This window comes from Phalacrocorax carbo, chromosome 16, assembly GCF_963921805.1.
Source record: "Phalacrocorax carbo chromosome 16, bPhaCar2.1, whole genome shotgun sequence".
NCBI lineage: Eukaryota > Metazoa > Chordata > Aves > Suliformes > Phalacrocoracidae > Phalacrocorax > Phalacrocorax carbo.
The window spans coordinates 1,299,704-1,318,433 of NC_087528.1; the positions used below are offsets into that span (position 1 = coordinate 1,299,704).

The 18,730-nt window shown below is 53.3% G+C and overlaps 1 protein-coding gene across 5 annotated transcripts in view; it reads left to right on the forward strand.

Moving 5' to 3' along the window:
* Positions 1-15,107, forward strand: part of EVPL (envoplakin) — a 34,475-nt gene extending 19,368 nt beyond the window's left edge. For all 5 annotated transcript variants that reach the window (XM_064467355.1, XM_064467354.1, XM_064467356.1 and 2 more), the window contains 16 exons: positions 51-212; positions 803-910; positions 1,592-1,687; positions 2,153-2,278; positions 3,215-3,361; positions 3,506-3,660; positions 5,162-5,259; positions 6,107-6,288; positions 7,105-7,283; positions 7,724-7,862; positions 8,060-8,253; positions 8,771-8,921; positions 9,474-9,557; positions 9,642-9,752; positions 10,370-10,462; positions 11,294-15,107. In XM_064467355.1, coding sequence (XP_064323425.1) covers positions 51-212; positions 803-910; positions 1,592-1,687; positions 2,153-2,278; positions 3,215-3,361; positions 3,506-3,660; positions 5,162-5,259; positions 6,107-6,288; positions 7,105-7,283; positions 7,724-7,862; positions 8,060-8,253; positions 8,771-8,921; positions 9,474-9,557; positions 9,642-9,752; positions 10,370-10,462; positions 11,294-14,743 — 5,475 coding nt within the window. In that variant the 3' untranslated portion in view covers positions 14,744-15,107. The remainder of the gene's footprint in view (positions 1-50; positions 213-802; positions 911-1,591; positions 1,688-2,152; positions 2,279-3,214; positions 3,362-3,505; positions 3,661-5,161; positions 5,260-6,106; positions 6,289-7,104; positions 7,284-7,723; positions 7,863-8,059; positions 8,254-8,770; positions 8,922-9,473; positions 9,558-9,641; positions 9,753-10,369; positions 10,463-11,293) is intronic.
* The last annotated feature ends 3,623 nt before the right edge of the window (positions 15,108-18,730 follow it).

Below are 18,730 nucleotides of genomic sequence, written 5' to 3' on the forward strand. Positions count from 1 at the left end.
GGCTCCTCAGCCTGAGCACCAACGCTGTCTCTCTCCTTGTGCGTGGGCAGAAAGCCTCCATCTGGCGAGGGCAGAGCCTGGGCAGCCTGTACCACCACCTCCAGGACTGCACCAAGGAGCTGGGCTACCTGACGGACCAGCAGACCAAGATCCTGAAGCAGGACTGGAGTGACCAAATGATGGATGTCCAAAGCGTGCATCGGGAGTACGAGGTGAGCTCTTGCGGGTGGTAGCTTGTCCTGCCGTTGCGGCGGGAGATTTGCAGGGTGGATTCCAGCCTCCCAGACATCCACCGCCAGCCCGGAGCCTGGTGCTCTCCCAGGGCAGCCCAATAGCACTGAGCACAGAAACAGAGGTGGAAGATACGCTCTGGGGTCCACACGGGAGTTAAGGATGAGCCTCTGTGTATGTCCCCTGAGCTGGCATGTGGGGTCACGCGTTACAGAGCTGTTGGCGAGGCTCAGTGGTCAGAGGGGAGGGAAGGGTCAGCGTCATGTCAGCTTCAACAGCCGAAGTACAACGCCCAATGACTGCTATGTGCTAGGACCAGGAAGAGGAGAAGGATAATTGCTTAGGAAAATGCTCTTTGAGTGAAGGCCCTGATGCTTTCTGAGGCCCAAGCACATCTAATTTGTTTTAGCTTTGCCTAGCCCCTTCTTTTTAAAAAAAAAAAACAAAAAACCAAACAAGGATGTCTGTGCTTTGGGAGCCTTTTCTCTGCTACATGGGGTCTGGTGCCCCGGGAGGCCGCTCTGTGCTCCCTGCGTGCTCCCCCTCTCATGAAGTTTCTCTTCCCCTTCAGTACTTCAAGTCCAATGAGCTGCTCAACCAGGAGGAGATTGTGAACCATCTTCAGGACGATGGGGATAGGATGATTGAGCTAAAGCACCCAGCTGTCAAGCCTATCCAGGTAGGGAAAAGGGGTTTCCTTCCAAAGCCTATAAGAGAATGAGAATGCTTTCCATAATTTGTGGATCAAGAGCCAGGAGACAGGTTGGAAGAGGCCTCTTCACCTCTTCTGCAGAGCTGCTGCGTTACTCTTTCCTCCCACACTGCACCAACTGTACTGCAGCATGTTTCTGCCTGCTCCAGCCCTATGGGGAGGATGGGGGCAGTGCAGGGTCTTCACCCCGTCTGACATCTCCAGGAGATAGTGGTTAACGTCTGTGTGCTGGGACCAGCTCCTGGTCTGGTGCTCAGACGTGTGGTCAATGTGGCCGCGTTCATGCTGCTGTGAAACTCCAGCTATGCCCCAGCACGACCTCTCCCAGGTGAAACCAGCTCCCAGCCTCCAAGGTTGTATTTCCAAGCGTGCAGATGCAGTGGCAAGGTGAGACGGGCTCACAGCCATCCACACCACTGGAGCTGAGACCCCTTGAGAAATGGGGGCTGCTCTGTAGGAGCTAGGTGCTTGCAGAGCAGTATGCTTGCTCGGGCTCAGCGCCAGGCAATGCCTAGGCCTAGCTTTGCCTCCGCTCAACAGCGGTCTGTACCCTTCCTGTGATCTCTGGGACTTCTGGAGAAAGGAGACCACTGGTGGGGGAGGTAGGACTCGCTGGAGCCCGCTGAGTCCTGCTCTGTCGCACCACAGGCTCACCAGGAAGCCTTGAAGAATGAGTGGCAGAATTTCCTGAATCTCTGCATTTGCCAGGAGAGTCAACTGAAAAGCGTGGAGAAGTATAAGAAGGTGAACAGCAGTGGGCAGAGCACGGGCCATGGGGCTGCAGGGTCAGGCTGGAGTGGGCAGGCTGGGAAGAGAGACAGCAAAAGGATGAGGATGGGAGATCCTTTGCTTGCACCTGGTCGGGGTATTTTGGGGAAACACCCCTCAAAACAGCCCTTCAGCACTGCAGTGAAGGGCTGGCTCCCAGCTCACCAGCCCTGTTGTGTTAGTGGGTCGGCTTGGGGAAGAGGGGCAGGGGAGGGGTTGCTCGCTGTCGTTAGCTGGGACTTGTCTGTTGATTGCGATTATTAGCCTGTGGCTCAGGCGATGGAGAGTCCCTGTCCAAGCACGCGCTCTGAGGGTGGTCTTGGAGGGTCTTGTGAGCCCCAGACAGGGTGTGGGAGAGATCCTGGGAATTGAGAGACCCCACTGGACTTGGAGATAGCAATGTCCTCCCATCCCTGGCTGTTTTCCTACCCATGCCTCCAGTTCCAGGATGATGCTGAGGCTGTGAGCTGCTCCCTGAAGAAGATGAGCTCTGACCTGGACACTAAATACAGCAAGTTCAACAAAGACAGCTCTGGGGTGGTGTCAGATCTTCTGCTTCAGCTGGAGGTGAGGTCTTCAGGGCTGGTGGTACTGGCCAGACGTAACGGGCAGACTGAACGTTACAACCTCCCCAGTAAATAAGTGGGGAAGGGGAAGAGGTGGGCAAATAACCCTACCAGGACAGCTCTTCCCAGCTCTGGGATAGGGAGGGGGAAGCCCGTGGCAATACTGTGCTCTGGATGCTGAGTCCTTGTAGCCCCAGAAGGTCCATGGTGCTCATGCTGTGGGGCAATGACCCCTGGGAAGGCACTTGTCCCCATCAGTGACACACAGCCAGGCCTCAGGTCACCATCAGAGTAAAGGAGGAGCGCAGGGAGGAGCTGTGCATTGTCCTAAACACGAGACACTTGGACTAGAGGGTCTGTGGAGAGCGTGAGCTGCTGGCATCCAAGCAGCAGCGAAAGGTCCTCCCATCTCCTCAGCACTCTCGTGAGCCAAGGGCGAGGGAGGGAATAAAGAAATCTGACCTCAGGGGTAAGATGCAGATAGGAAGGGAACATTTGCCCGGGAGAGAGGGAGGGGACACGTTCAACGTGGTATCTTCCCATGCGTGCAACACGTTTCGCTCCCAGGAAGTGCCAGGATCTTGGTACCTTCTGACATTGGAATGTGGCCACCTCTTGGCAGGTCTCTGATCCGTTTCTGACAAGAAAAACTACTCCAGGGGATTTAATATGACAGTGTGGGATCACCTAAGGTTAACTCAGGCTGTGCCTTCAAGGGCAGATCTGCTGTGAGCGAAGGAAACAGCGGAGGGTGTTGATAATGAAAAGGGGAAGAAGGGATGTGGAGGGGTCAAGCGTGGAGGCACTTCTGACTCTATCCCAGCAGTGACCAGACAAGGATGGACAACTGGCCCCAGCGTTCCCACTGTAGTGTGACCCCCCCACTTCCTTCTCATCCAAGCCTGGTCACAACCACTGTCTCCCCTGTTCTGTCTAGAATGAGGAGAAGGCGGTGAAGCAGGCAGAGAGGAGCATCGCTGACCTGAAGAGAAGGAGCAAAGAGATCAGCCCACTGAAGCTGCGCAGGACGCGTCCCTCCCAGCCCCTCACCTTGGACACCCTCTGTGACTGGGATGCTGGGGAGGTGAGGGCTTGACTAGCAGCACCCTCAGAAGAGGCAGGCAACTGGATTCTTCGCTGGTTGCTCCAGACCTTGGCTCCCTGGTGTCAGGACTGGCCTAGTGCTGGAAAGCCAAGCCTTTCACTGGATTTTGTGTCTTTGTCCTAGGTGCAGCTGACAAGAGGTGACAAGTACATTCTGAAGGACAACAGCAACCCAGAGATGTGGGTGGTGCAGAGCAGCACTGGTGTGGTCCAGGAGGCACCTTCTGCTTGCTTCTCCATCCCTCCACCAGACCCTGAGTCCATAGACAAGGTCAATAGGTAAGTCTGCAGTGGAGAGCTTGACCCAGAGAGGTGTTCAGACTTGCTCTTAGGTCACAGCCAGCATGACTGCCTCAACTGCAGAGAAACAGCAGCTGGGAACAGACCTCTTGACTGTGTAGTACGAAATCCCTCCTGGAGAGGGATTGTTCCCTGCACCCAAGTACCTCGTCCAGGTTCCTGCCGTTCCTCAACAGCTCTGTGCGCTGCACAGACCTTGCTGTCAAAGAGTTTTCTGGCAGCCTGGCTTGATTTCTTCACCCAAACATGTGACTCGCATAGGTTTAACTAAATTCATTGCAGAATCAGTCTGGAGCTTGGGACTTGCCAAACGGGACAGAGTTATCTGTGGTATCTCCTCTCAGCCAGCCCCAGCTGGAGACTGGGAAATGTTCCTTGAACTACCCTGTAGTCTACTGCTGTTTGCTCAGCCAGCTTCTGTGGTTCCCACAGGGATGGGGCGGAGGCGCAGGGAGCTTTGGCATTACCTTTTTAATCATGTTCCCGGGTACTTGGATAAACCAGTGCCGCTCCAGTGCGGTGGAAAGGCTCACAGCCCGGACTCAGAGTTACCCGGGCGGGTCTGTGATGGGAGCCCCAGGCACGCGGGTGGGATTGCTTCGCTGTGCTGCTCTTTCTGAGTGCATACCCCTCTTCGCACGACCCGCATTACCGAATCCTTTGGATTTATGGGTTTCACATGTGTTTTAAAACAGAAAAGAAAAAGTTTGCAACATCCTCCTGGTTAACAGCTCTGCAGGTGTTGCCTGGAAAACTCCTCCCCTTCTCAGGCCACGTCTGGCAGCTTGTTTCATCTCCCAGTGTTTTCTTCCCTTCCTACATGCAAAAGATTTGTCCTTGTTTTATTTCCCAGCCCGTTCCACACGGAGCTATGTCCTGGCCCTGCAGAGGGACAGCCCTTGTCTGACAACAGCCAGGCAAGCTGGGACTTGCTGGTTTTAGAGCACAGTGTTTAGCTGGAGCAGCCCATAGCAGGGATGCGAACTAGCCTCGTCCTTCAAAGGCTCCTCCTCCTGGCCCCATCAGTCTTCTCCCACCCAGAGATATTTTTTTTTTCGGTCCTTCCAGCTCTGCTGATCCCAGCTCTAGTTTCATTAGAAGGGAACCATCCGTACAAATGCGAGTTGGCGTTTCCAGGGCTGCAGCCACAGAAGCAGCTACTTGTACTTGCTTCCTGTGAAGTGCTGCAGTGATATGAAATAAATTTCCAGCTTTGTTAGCATCAGGCGAGAGTTGGGAAACACCGGCTCCCTTGGGAGAAACCAGCTGCTCGAACCAACTGGCTGCTTTTGCGGCTGTCCCCTTTCCTAAGGGACATCTCTGAGTTACAACAGGCTGCAGGCTCCCAGCCTGCCCCTGCCTCTGGGACCGCCTGCCCTGGCAGAGGCACGAAGCTGCTCCCGGGCCGGGCTCTGTCGAGGCTTGCTCCGCACAGCAGTTTCTGGACCTGCTGGCTGATGCTGCTGCTCTCTGCTCGCAGGCTGGAAGGGGAACTGAACGTGGTGAAGCAGAAGCGAGCGGCGGTTCAGAGCAACCTGCGACGCAGCCACAAGGAGCAGGTCCAACCCAGCCAGCAGGGTACGTCGGCTGGTTAGTCAAGCCCTCTCCAAAGCAAGCGCAGGCACCTCCCTCGCAGGGCTCCCAGACCTGCCTGGAAGCAGAGCATCCACGCGGGCAGGCAGCGGTACCTGCGGGTGGGCGTGAGGATGCCTTCTGCTCTATGGAAAAGGGCAGCCGATGGGATAACCTGGCTCCTGGTGCTGCCAAGGGCTCACCATGTGATCTCAGGCAATTCGCTTAAACTCTCTGCTTTTCTTAAACCGCTGAGCTTGACCTGCAGCTCCATCAACAGTTGCAGGGCATTTAGGGTTGCAGGGGGATGTGCTTATCCAGAAGCCTTAAATAAACCTTCTTTAGGACCTGAGTTCCTTGCAGTTCTCTTCCCTAGCTGGGGACTGTGGAACAAGCAGGCAGCCATGGCTAAATCCTGACCCCTGGCTAGCTGTGTTACTCCCACAGCTGTAGTTCAAAAAGCTCCCAGTGGAGCGGAGCAGGGCTGTGTCTGCATGGCAGCACATGGCTGGCTCTGTCCCTCCTTTGGACTTGAGCTCTGGCTAGCCAGGACAGAGCTAAAACCATTTTCCTAAGCCTTTGCCATGAGCAGGCACACGCACATGCATGATGCTCTGCGGATTAGAAATGTTAACTGAATTGTTTACGGTTGCATCAAACCCCCGCGCTAGGAGAAGCCTGTGTGCTTCAGAGCTGGCCAAACACAAAGGGCAGAGCTTTGCAGCAGGGCTGGCGTGAGCGGGAGCTGGAGCTTTAGGGAACACATATGGGAGAGCTCGGGGAAAGGGCTGCGCACCAAGACTGGGATGGCAGATGAGAAAAGGGGCTTAACCTAAGCTGTGTCCCACTGCAGCTCTGACCAGGAGCCCCCCTGTAGTCCAGGATGATCCCCAAGCTGACCAGCTTCTCGGTAGCCTGGATTGTGTTGGCAAGGACCTGGTCCAGGTAGAGAAGGAGGTCTTGAACCGAGTGAGGTCTCCAGTGAACTGCAGTGACCCCACAGACGACCTTGCCAGGAGGATCAAACACCAGCAGGTGGGTGCTGCAGCAGGCAGGTCGGAGCAGGATGAATTGGTAGCGCTGCATCCTTGGCCCAAACCCAGACTGACCCAGGAAGATTGGCCCAAACAGAACTGACATAGGAGATGACAGCCAGTGCTTCAAAGCAGAAACTCGTGCCGCAGTTTTGAGGGTTTCAGGCTGGCTTTGCCCTCAAAATGGGACTGGTTAAGCCAAACCTTAGAGAAATGCAGGCTCTTCCCTTGGCTCAGCTCTGTAGCGAGATGGTCTGTTCATTTCAGAGCTGTGGACCAGGTGCCAGGCTTGGGGAGTCCTCAGCCTTGTCGTGGGGACGCTGTCACCCTTCGCTCTCAAGTCCGTAGCATAAAAGATAACAGGATAGAGGGAATTAATCCAAGGACCAGCTTTGGCTCACCTGACGGGGAGTACAGACTGGTAGATGTGAGTGGGACAGGAAAAGGGGCAGTGCCCGGGAGCCCCCCTCCTTTCTTCTGGGATAAGGTCTGGGTCTGTAGTAGTTCAGCTTGTTACATCTTCATCTGTGGGTATTCATCTGGCCCCAGCAGAAGGATGGACTTGGAAGAAGCTTACCTGTCTATTTTCATCTCTCCGTTTTCCTCCGTTTTCCTCCGTTTTCCTCCGTGTTTCCCACACCCTGTCTTTGCCAGACAGCTGCAGCCTGGATGGGGCTGTCCCCCAAGGGCCAACACCTTATGAGAGGGCTACCGCACCCTTAGCCCCACAGCAAAGGCCGCCCCTGAGGGAGGCACGTTGTTGCAACAGCACTGTTATGACTGTCTTGGGTGATTCTGCTCCCATCTGCTGTGCCAGGAAACAACAAAGAAACTTGAGAACCTGGGGGCAGCAAAGGATGCCTTGCAGAAGGAGTGCGAGACCTACCTTTCCAAGAAACCCACCAGCACCTCGGCTTCCCAGCTCCCTGTCACGCTGAATGCCCTCAGGAGCAAATACAATGATGTCAATATGCTCTCCAGCCTGTACAACGAGAAGTGAGTGACGATGGCGAGGCCCGGTGGGGATGAGGGAAGGAAGTCCTTGCACAGAGGTGTCAACATAAAAGCGTGAGAGAAAATGTGTTTGGTCTATGGGGGCATTGGTTGAGGTCCGTCTAGCCCAGGGCAGGTTGGAAGCCTTCCATCCACCATCAAAGGCACCTCTGAGGGAGTTCTTGTGTATAATCTGTGGTCGGGTCCCCCCCGCTGTGGAAAGTCCACGGCAGTGGGTGTGTGTCCCAGCCGTGCTGTGTGCAGTGGAATGCAACACCTCTGACTTCTGGGCAGCATGACGGGGTTGTCAGCACATGTTTGTTCTCTGCCATGCTGTAGAAGCTCTGATGTTAAATAACCGTAGACATGCAAAATCAGAGAGAAAAGGAAAACAATGGGGTCTTCTGTAGCTCACCTTGTCCTGTCATTTTTCCCTTCCCCAGGGCTAAGGCTGCCCTAAACCTGGAGACTCAGATTGAGAACACGGACAAGATCGTCAGCATGTTTGAAGCCAAGCTGGCTCAGGATAGCATCATCCCTGCGTCCCCCAATGCCCTGCAGGATCGGGCCAATGATCTGCAGGTAGGAGAGCATCAGGCTGTTTGTTAGGGAAGGGAGATCTCCGAGCTCAGGTGGCAATGGCGGGGAGAGCTGGACTTTGCTTATCTGAGCACTCTAAGGCACCAGTGGTGAAGCCTTTCTAAGGACTTGTTTCTTGAAGGCTTTATGTTGGTGCATCGACTGATGCAAACCTGGAGGTGTCCTTTTTACCCCTGCAGAAGATGAAGCGTGACCTGGTGGCCCAAGAGGACTGTGTGCTGAAGCTGAACCGGGGGCTCAAGGATGCTGAGCACAGCTGCAGCGCTGTGCAGAACAACTTCCAGGAGTACTGCCCTGACCTGCCCCGGCAGAAGCGGGAGGTGCAGCTCCTCAACGATCGCTACCACGCCGTTGCGGACCAGCTGGATCACCGGTGAGGAACTATGGCATCATCTCTGCTCCTCTTAGCTAACACGGACCAGTGTCAGTCAGAGTCCCAAGAGTATGTTCTTCACTGCAGGACCCTGATCCTGACCACTGTTCTGTGATACTGAGGACCGGGTCTGTCCTGCTGTGTAGTTGCCACCTTCCCATGCACAGCACAGGCTTCTTGCTTCCAGAAAGCCACGAGAAGGCAGTCTTAAGACACTGACTGCTGGCTTCTGCCTCACCCAGTGACCCTACCCAGAGAGACCCTGCTGCTTAGCACTTCTCGCAGGCATTGCTGCTGGTTGCATGCCTTTTTCATCTCCCAAGTCCTGTTCGTGCTGCGGTAGCAAACCTGATGTGCACAGAGTTTTCTCCCCACTCGGGGACCGGTTGTCACCCCCTTGTTTTTGTTATCTTGGTGTTTGTTGTGGTGACATTCTCACCACAGTGTCTTTTTAGGAACCCGCATGTGAATCTTTGCCCTTCCCCTTAACGTTCCTGTTCACCTTTGTGTTGCGCAGAGAGAAGACCCTCAGAAATATCAGCCTCACCTACCAGCAGTTCCAAAACTCCAATGAGAACCTGATGTTCTGGATGAACAACCTCCCCAGGCACCAAGTGAAGACCACTGATGGGCCAAGCCAGATCAATTACAAGCTGCAGGCACAGAAGGTGCGTCCTGGGGCAAGCATCTTATCCCGTAACGTTACAGGGAGGGGGGAATTTGCTTGTGAACAGTATGCAAAATAGTGCCAGCCAGCTCCTAGCTGTGTGCCCCACCCGTCACAGTGCATGAACTAGAACCAGGAGACAATGGGCTGCAGCCCACGGATCTTGCCCCACTGCATTGACCTACAGTGCTGGTGTCCTCCTCTGTGCTAGTCACACCCAGGTCCTGAAAGACTGCACCTTGGGCTGAGGTATTGCGTTTGGGTCCTCCATCTTTCTCTCCTTGAGCAGATCCTAAGCTGACTAGCTCAGATGATGAGATGTAGAGGTCTCTGCGTTGGCTGGTATTTATCTCATAGATGATAAACCATTGTGGCAGGCCCTGGGCAAGTGAGAGCGCTGCCGAGATCCTCTACAGCCCTGAGACTCTTCCTAAACCCTTCCCGTTCACACCATTCCCTCCAGTGCTAGGCTGAGCTACTGCTTTTGGCTGCACAAGTATTACTGGGTTCCTGTGTTTAAACCTGTCCTTAACATCATGTGTGTCTCCTGCAGAGGCTGGTGGAGGAGATCGAAAGCAAGGAGCCTGAGAAGAATGCAGTGGTCAGACTATCCCGGAATGTGCAGTCCACGCTCAATGTAGGGTTGGTTTTGCCATGTAGCACTCCCGTAGCGTCTCACCCGAGACATCCCAACTGATTCCTCTGTTTCTGCTCTGAACAGGACTATGAACTCCAAGCAGGCAAATACAGCTCTTCTCTGGACCCTACCCTGACCGACTTTGCTGCAAAGAGGCTGCGTGTGACCCCCCTACAAGAAAGCATCCAGGCCCAGGTAAAATGTTAAGATGAAGGCATGGGAACTGTTGTCTAGCTCCTTACCCAGGCCCCATGTCCTTAACCCACTCTTAGAGCCACAGCTGATCATGGTCCTAATCCCAGGGACAAACGTCATCAGAGATCTCGTTGTCTATGGGGCAAAGCAGCATGTGAGATCCAGAATTAGGGGTGTGTCTGGTACCTTTGGCTGAGATTGCCGATGATGCCTCCTTACCATATTGTCTGTGAAGATAAAACTTGCAGGGTAGGTGTGTGGGGACAGGACTGAGCCAGAACTCCTGCGTGCTCTTCCCACTAACACCCCAGTTCTCCTGCATCACCTTGGGCTGTTTGCCAGCTGCCATCCCTGCGCGGCCCAAGGTGAATTTGGAAGTCTGGCCCCTGTGTAGGCTGGCAGGCATCTAACAGGCATTCACATAAAGGGGATGGGATCTCCTACGTGAGTCCTTAGACTCTGTATCTCTTAGGAAGTCAGACGTGAGGGCATTAATCCCTGGAATAGTGCAGTACACAAAGTGCATCCAGGTGAAAGGAGCAGTGGGAGGCCGTGCCGTCCCACGGAGCTGCGTCAGCGTGAGGGGAACAGGGCTCTCACCGCTGTTTGTTTTTCAGGAAAATGATGTAACCAAGCTCTACATGGAGTTGGCAGCAGAAAATAAACAGCAGCTCAGCCGGCTGGAGTTTGCCAAGAAGATTATTGAGAAGGTACCAGCTAACAGCTCATGGCAAGATTGGGGTACTCTAGACCGGGGTTTGAGATGATCTTTCCAAAGCTGTCAGCAATCTGCTAAGCCTGGGATCCCCCCGGCCTCCCCGGATCTCCACATCCAGGTGTGAGGAAGGACAGGAATAGAAACCCCTGTGAGAAAAAGACCACGAGTAACCACAGATTCACTGACACTGATCTTACGTTGTGACTTTCACCACCTCTGTGGGCCCTCAACTGTTTACCGAAGCTGTAGTTTATGCTAGGAAAACAGATCTGAATTAGGTCTCTTAAGTCCTGGTCTCAGCTATAGCTAATCAGTGTTCACAGACTGAGGGCTCTAGATTTGTCTGTGGATGTGGCTGGAATTTAGTGCTCACAGCCTTCTGGAAACTCTTCAAAGCAATAGGACTTTAATGCCTCCCTGGGGCTCGATTCACCCTTCATTCAGTGTGCTCAGCAAGGGGTTAAGCTGGAAAGCTCTATGATGCTACTATGGGCCGTCTGTGCAGCAGGGACCGGCCATGTTACCCTCCCTCAGCTACAGCTGCAGCCAGGCAGCACAAAGCACCTTTGTGAGCTGCTGCAGCACCTCCCTGACAAGGGGAATTCACACCCGGTCAGTTGCTTGAGATGGTGGGAATGTGTCCTCATTCACCAGTTACAAGCAGCCTTATTTGGAGGCTCCCTGGGGTTTCCGTACCAGTCCTGTCTCCTACCGTGCCTTGTCATGGAAAAGGCGTCTGCGCCAGATTCAGAGTGACTCAGTTTCCCTGCCTTTTTAAAATTATTATTCTTTTTTTTGTTGTTGTTGTTTTTTTCCCTTGCAGAAGGAAGTGCATGAGGACATTGAAGCTGTCCATGAGCAAACCCAGCAATCTGAAAACAAAGCCACAACAAGCAGGGAATCTGAGGGGCTGAAATCACAGCTGGAGGAGGAAAGGAGGAAAGTGGCCAAGATTGAAGAGGAACTGGAGGAACACAGAAACAAGCTGCTGATGTTGAAGACTCAGAAGCCCATTGAAAGAGTGGAAGAAAAAGAGGTGATAGAATATTACAGAGACCCACAGGTGGAAAGCAACCTGTCTAAGATGGCACAGCAGATTGAAGAGGAAGGCAAAAAGAGGCAGAGCCTGCAAGAAGACATTGAAGTGATGAGCCAGAAGCTTGCCCAGATGGAGAGTGAGAAGAAGGTCGTTCCTGCCCAACTCCTCACCAAAGAGATCACAAAAATTGAGAAAGATCCAAGCCTGGATAGCCAAGCAGCCAGTCTTCGGCAGGAGATCAAACGTCTCCAGGAGGAAAGCTTGGCTGCTGCTTCTGAACTTGAGCAGCGAAGGAGAGAGCTGCACGTGCTGGAGCGAAAGCAGCCCAATATCCGAGAGAAAGTGGTGGTGAAGGAGCTCATCAAACTGGAGAAAAACCCAGAAATGCTGAAGTCCGTTAGGACCCTGCAGCTACAAATTGATGAGGAATCCTTCAAGAGGAAGTCTGCAGAAGAAGCAATAGTGAAGGTGAAGAACAAGATTGAGGAGGTGGAAAGACTAATTGAAACAGTGGAACCCAAAATTATTGTTAAAGAGGTGAAGCAGGTGGAGCAGGACCCAGAGTTATTGAGAGAGTCTTCCAAGCTTAAAACTCTGATTGAAGAAGAGAGGAGCAAGAACTTGATACTTACAGGTGAGCTGGGAGAGCTGCAGAGCCAGTACAGTGTTGCGCAGAAGCAAAAACCAAGGATAGAGGTTAAAGAGAGGGTCAATGAGATTTTCCTGGTGGATCCTGAAACGGAGCGGCAAATTGCACAACTGAAAAGGGAGCTGCAGGAAGTTACTCTGAAAAGGACAAAGATCGACAGTGAAGTGGAAGAGGCCTTAGCAGAGCTCAGTGTCCTCAGGTCACAGAAGCCAGTGGTGGAGCTTAAGGAGGTTATAGAGGAGGTGGTAAAACATGAGAAGAGTCCAGAGATTCTTAGAGAAATTGACAGGCTGAAACAACAGCTCAATGAACTGGTGAACACCAATGGCAGGACCCAAGAGCAGCTCATTAGGCTTCAGGGTGAAAGGGATGAATGGAAGAGGGAGAGATCCAAGGTGGAAACCAAGCTGGTCAACAAGGAAGTCATCCGATATGAGAACGATCCGCTCTTGGAAAAAGAAGCTGATCGCCTCCGTCAAGAGGTGCGTAACATGTCTCAAAAGAGGAGAGCTGCGGAGGATGCAATCTATGACTTGCAGAATAAATACATGCTACTGGAGAGGCGAAAGCCAGAGGAAAAGGTAGTTGTCCAAGAGGTGATACTGACTCAAAAGGACCCAAAGCTCCGAGATGAGCACAACAGGCTGAGCCGGAGTCTGGATGAGGAGGTGAGCAACAGGCGTCGTCTGGAACGTGATGTGCAACAGGTTCGTGCACTGGTGGAAGAGCAAGAGAAGTTGCTCAACTTTCAGGAGGATCGAAGCAAGAGGCTTGCACTGGAGAAGGAAATAAGACAAACTACGTTGAGAATAAAGGAGCTGGAGGAGAGCCCAGCCCCCGTGCAAGAAAAGATCATTATGGAAGAAGTGGTCAAGCTGGAGAAGGATCCAGTCCTTGAACAGTCTGCCAGCAACCTGCGCTTGGAGCTGGACCGTGAGAAGATGGAGGTGCTGAACTTGCAGAGAGAATGCAAGAACCTGCAGATGCAAATTGATGTCCTGCAGAAAACAAAATCCCAGGAGAAGACCATCTACAAGGAGGTGATTCGAGTAGAAAAGGACAGAGCGCTGGAGAGTGAACGTGCACGCATCTGGGAGCTGCTGAACAGGGAGAGAGGGGCCAAGCAAAAGGCAGAAGATGAGGTACGGCGGCTCAGGGAGAAGATCGAGAGAGCTGAAGGCATGAAGAGGACGTGGGCTCGCGAAGAGACGGAGCTGCAGAAGGCCAGGAACCTGGCCATCCAGGAGAGAGCCAACTTGGAGAGTGAACTGCGGGAGCTGGAGAGGCAAAAGCAGCAGAAAGTCCTCTTCCTTCGTGAGGAGTCCAAACTGCTCAACCAACGGACTGAGAACGACAGGCAGAAGAAGAAGCAGCTGGAACATGAGTTTTCCCTGCTAGAGGCAGACATCCTTAGGGAGAAGGACCAAATCTACAACAAGGAGAGGGTCATTAGAGATCTCCAGTCAAGAGTCAACCGGGAGGAAATCAGTCATGAGACCCAGATGAGAGAGACGAACCTCTCCACCAAGATCTCTATATTGGACCCTGAGACAGGGAAGGATATGTCCCCTTATGAGGCCTATAAGAGAGGTATCATAGACCGAGGCCAGTACATCCAGCTTCAAGAGCTGGAGTGTGACTGGGAGGAAGTCACCACCCTGGGTCCAAACGGGGAAGTCTCAGTTCTCCTTGACAAGAAAAGTGGGAAGCAGTACTCCATCGATGATGCACTAAGGCTGAGGAGGATCACAAAGGAGGAGTACCAGCTGTATCGGGATGGCAAGATTCCCATCTCTGAGTTTGCCTTGCTGGTGGCTGGGGAATCCAAGCCTCCCCTGTCCCTCTCTATTGGCTCCATCATCTCTAAATCCCCAGTCTCATCACCCACCACCCACCAAACCCAAAGCTTCTTCCCCCCAGCCTCGCAGAAGGGCTTCTGTGATGACACATCCCCCATCGCTGGGGTGTACGACACCACCACTGACACCAAGTACAACATCAAGACTGCTGTTGCAAAGAAGCTGCTTGATGCCATGACGGCTCAGAAGCTCCTGGAAGCCCAGGCTGCTACAGGGGGCATCATAGACCTCATTTCTCGGGACCGTTTCTCAGTCCACAAGGCGATCGAGAGGGGGCTGATTGACAGGACCTACATGCAGAGACTGCTCAATGCCCAGAAAGCCTTCACAGGGATTGAGGACCCGGTGACCAAGCGAAGGCTGTCTGTGGGGGAGGCAGTTCAGAAGGGATGGATTACCAAGGACAGCGCTTTCCCCTATCTGGAGGTCCAGCATCTAACTGGAGGGCTCATCGATCCCAAGAAAACTGGTCGCATCCCCGTGCTGGAAGCTGCCCAGACAGGGATGATAACAGGCGACCTGGCCAACAGACTCCAGGATGAGTCCAACTATGAAAAAGATCTCATTGACCCTGTCACTAAAGAGAAGATAAATTACAAGGAGGCCATGGCTCTCTGCCAGAAGGATTCGCTGAGCAGCCTCCTGCTGCTCCCAGCCGCGTCCGAGGGGTATCAGCGGTACCACCAGGCGAGCCGGTCCCCCAAGCTCTCCCGGTTCAGGCATTGAACGGGTCCAGGCAAGTACTGGATCTGGTTCCTTCAGGAGTTCATCCCTTTGCTTCTCCCCACGGAGGCAGCAGCGATCACAGGAACAGAGCATCTAGAATTTAGGGCTGCATACTCTTCTATCTTAGCTATCTCTGCTTCCCAGCGCAGCTTGGTCATGCGAGAAAGAAAGTGTGATCGTGAGCGTGTAAGGGCCTGACACGAGGGTCCCCATAGTCCCCCGGGTGCTGCTGTGACAGCAAAGGGGTTTGATTGCAAGAACTCCACTGGCAGTAGGTAAAAGGCGGTTATGCCCAGATGGGGGGAGAGCCAGAGTGTTTTCTGGTTGGGTCATTCTTCTGCATGCAATAAACATAGAAAGTGCATCTCTGTGGCTGTGTTGTCTCTGTAGGCTGAGGCTGCAAAGTGGCTGAGGGCATGGCTAGTCCTCCCATGCAATCCTGTGCCCTGCAGCCCATTCTCCAAAGGGTCTGCAGACCTCTGCTCCCCCTGAACAGCACTGAACCCCCTGAATTTCTTTCTGCACATGAGTCCAAATTTTTAAAGACTTTGTTATATTTTTCTTTAAAACTGAAAACCAATGTGACTTTGCTCCCTAGTCATTTGGACACCTCTGAAAGAGGGACTTAGTCACCAAAGGGTGCAGTTCCATCTTATGTTTGATCCAATGCAAGTGCAGGCAGCTACCAAATGGAGCAGCCCCCTGCCCCCTCCAGCTGCCCGCCCCCGGTGCCTCTCTGGCTGTAGTGATGGTGTTGGCCATACAATCACTCGAGTCGCTTCACTGAGCAGCTGGCAGAGGAAGCCAAACCCCAAGCACAATCAAGCCAAACCCTGTTAAGTAGATGATTCTGGGGGCTTGTCCTGTACCCGTACACAGGCAGATGTGTTGCAAGGGAAGGGATGACCTTCAGTAGCAGGTTGATGATGCTTGCAGTCAACGGTGATGTGAAACTGCTTTCTACAGCCCTTGGCCTTGGCTGCAGAATCCACCCAGCAGTACATGAAATTCTGCACTTGCTATTTCTTTAGGCAAGCTTTCACTGCTCAGTGTCACTTCCAGTGCTCAGCCCTTGCTGAAATGAGCAAGTCCTAACTCCCACGTGTTCCTGTTGAGATGCGAGATGAAATATTCTTCCCTAGTTTCTACCCTATTCTGGAGAGTCCCCTGGCTTTGTGGGGTGAGAAAAATGCCCTTCTATTGACAGGAGCTGCTCTTCCCCCTCTCTCAAGGGCTCTTTTAGCTGCCACTGCTTGGGAAATTCAACACCCCCAAAATAATCCATAAGGGTAGGGGTTTTCTCCCCCTCTCCCCCACCAGAGCAGCAGTGGCATAGCCTCTGTTTCCATACAGCCCAGCTGACATTTGAAGTCTGGCCTCCAAGAAGAAATTCTTCCATTGGTGGGAAGCTCAGCACAATCACAGGTCCCATCACCTCCCTGCTGGTAGGTAGTGCTTAGCATTAGCCATCTGAGTCCAGCTATGGAACACCAAGTTTAAGTCCAAGATCTGCCCGGGCTCTGCAGCATCTGTGTTTATTGTCAGGCCTGTGGTTGGTGTCTGTGTCCATCTCAGCTGCTGTGATCAATACCAGGCAATTTGTTGGTTTACGATGGGGAAAACTGTTCCGCACACCCTAGAGCGTCCGTTCCCAGCCTGTTTCCTCTTGGTAGAGCGCGGCTGGCGTGAGGGGCACGGTGCCTCTCCCTCCCCTGCTCTGGACCAGCAGTAGGGGCTGGAGCTGGGCTGCGAGGGACCAGGGGACGCAGCAGGAGAAGAACCCTGGCCTGGCCTCCTGCCAGGGCAAGCCCAACAGCCTGGGGAGCACAGGGGCACAGCCAGGTGAGGATCACATCCCAGTACAGCCAAGGAGCCCTGGAGGACCGGTGTGGTTCCCAGCAGTCCTTGGGCCCCAGCTCTTCAAAGCTGCTGGGAGCAGCCTTGCTGTGCTTTGGCTTTGCTCCCCTCAGCTGGCTGAAAGCAGGGAGGGTCCATCAGCAACGGGGCTGCTGCCTTTTCTGCAGCTCGGCTCTGCCTGGCAGGTGAGTGTGCTGTGAGCCTTCCCCTCGCCCGGCGCAGGGTGCTGGGCTGTAGGGCTGCCTCCGACAAGGCTGCTCCCCTTGCAAATGAGATCAAACCGTGCATGTTTTTAAAGCAGTGTGATGCTTGCGGGGTAACTCTTTCCTGAAGTGCTGATTAAATAGTTTGGGGGATGCTCTGTAACTAAGGATCTTGGAGTTCTGGTAATTAGGCAGTCAGTTAATCAATTTGGATTAAGTGCTCCCTACCTGCGTGGTGGGAGGTGTTTACCCAGGGCTGGGTGAAGGCGTTAAGAGCCGATGAGGTGACTGAGCAGTCTCCCTTGAAGCCTGGTCTGCATTTTGTTTCTAAAGAAAACCCACTAAAAAAAAAAAATCCTGTTCTTTGCTATCAGGTTGTCCTCATCTGCAGAAAGCAGCTCACACAATGGCCTCTTGATGTGTCCGTAGGAAGCACCGGGCAGCCATGGGGCTTCCCCAGAGCCCAGCTCTCTGGCAGGGTGTGAGTGGCTCTGGAGGAGTCAGGCAGTGCTTTTCCTCCCCTCTCGGGTCAAGGATGCTGCTGCTGCAGCGTGGCTTTCCCAGAGTGGTTGTTGTGACACAGGTGTTGGTGGTTCCCTTTGCTGGGATGAGGTTGGGTCATAAATGTTTGAAATTTTGCTTGTTGCTGCATTTTGGTGGGCTAGATGAGATGCAGGGTTTTTATGTATGTTTCTGGACTGGGTGAATGTCCTTGATATTTATTTCTTAATGCAGGCTTTTTTGAAAAGAAAACAACTTGTTCCGCAAGCAGTTTGCCTGGTACAACCCGAGCGGTTGTTTGCAGAGAGCAAACAACAGAGTATTGCCTGTACAAAATGAACTGACTTTAAAACATGTATGCAAAGGTAGGGAAAAGATTCCCATAGCAGAATTCATCCATGCCTCAGAAACATGCCCCTGCGAGCTGGGTGGTATCAGCCAGAGGCCATGAGATGCTGCAGGAGCACAGCAGGGCTTCAGTTTTCCTGCCACACGGCTCTCGAGGCTGCTGGGTGAGCCCAGCCGCCTGCTCTCCCCTGCTCAGTCAGAAACCAGCCCTCCCAAACACGAGCAGGTCAGCTTTTTCCAGGCAGCCACTCCAGCATGGCTCCTAACAAGAGCTTCAAAAGCAAAGCAGCCCCCACCCGTCCCCAAAAAAACACCCTTAATTTGTGCAAATTGCAGAGGCGAGCGAGCTGCCCATGTCCTGGTGGCTTCTAAACCTGCAGGGGAAGCGCAGCCCGGCGGCGTGGCAGGGCCCGGAGGGAGGTGAGCAACAGGTCCCAGGGTTTCACTGTCAGGGATCTGTCAGGAGGTGCGGCTGCTACAGTAGGGATGACAAAGGGCTTTTTGATGTCAGGAATTAAGCAGAGCCACCCACTGCCTTTGGTTGGGTGGGGAGAAGGAAAGAATGATGGAGGAAGCCGGAGGACAGCACAGCTTGGCTTTAGACAGGCAGGTTTTGGGCTGAAAGGGGCTTTTTCAGGAGGGACTCTGAAGCTTTCCCTCCCCTGTGCAAATTCTCCGGCATCTAGGAGGTGTGGAGGGAGGTTTGTGCTACAGCTGTGCGTGCAGCCCCCTCGCCCCTTAACTGCGTTGTCTCTCACGCGCCTCTAGGAATGTGACAGCTTTGGAGAGCTGTCAGGTTGTGCTGAGATCAGTCCTTAGGCTCAGTTATTAGGAGGGCACACGTGTGCATAAGAAACAGGAGTGCAGAAGTTTGGCTTCCCCAAGTTAAAAAAATCTTTTCAGTATTTAAGTAGAATATAACTCTGAACTGTTCGTGGCAACCTCTGATGGGAAGCGAGCCCACCTTACCATACCGAGACAGCACAGCGCTGCGGAACTATCAGCCCCTCGTTCCACGACCGAACCGAGACCACATCGCTGCCCCTGCCGAGGATTTGGGCTGGAAAGGATAAAAAAA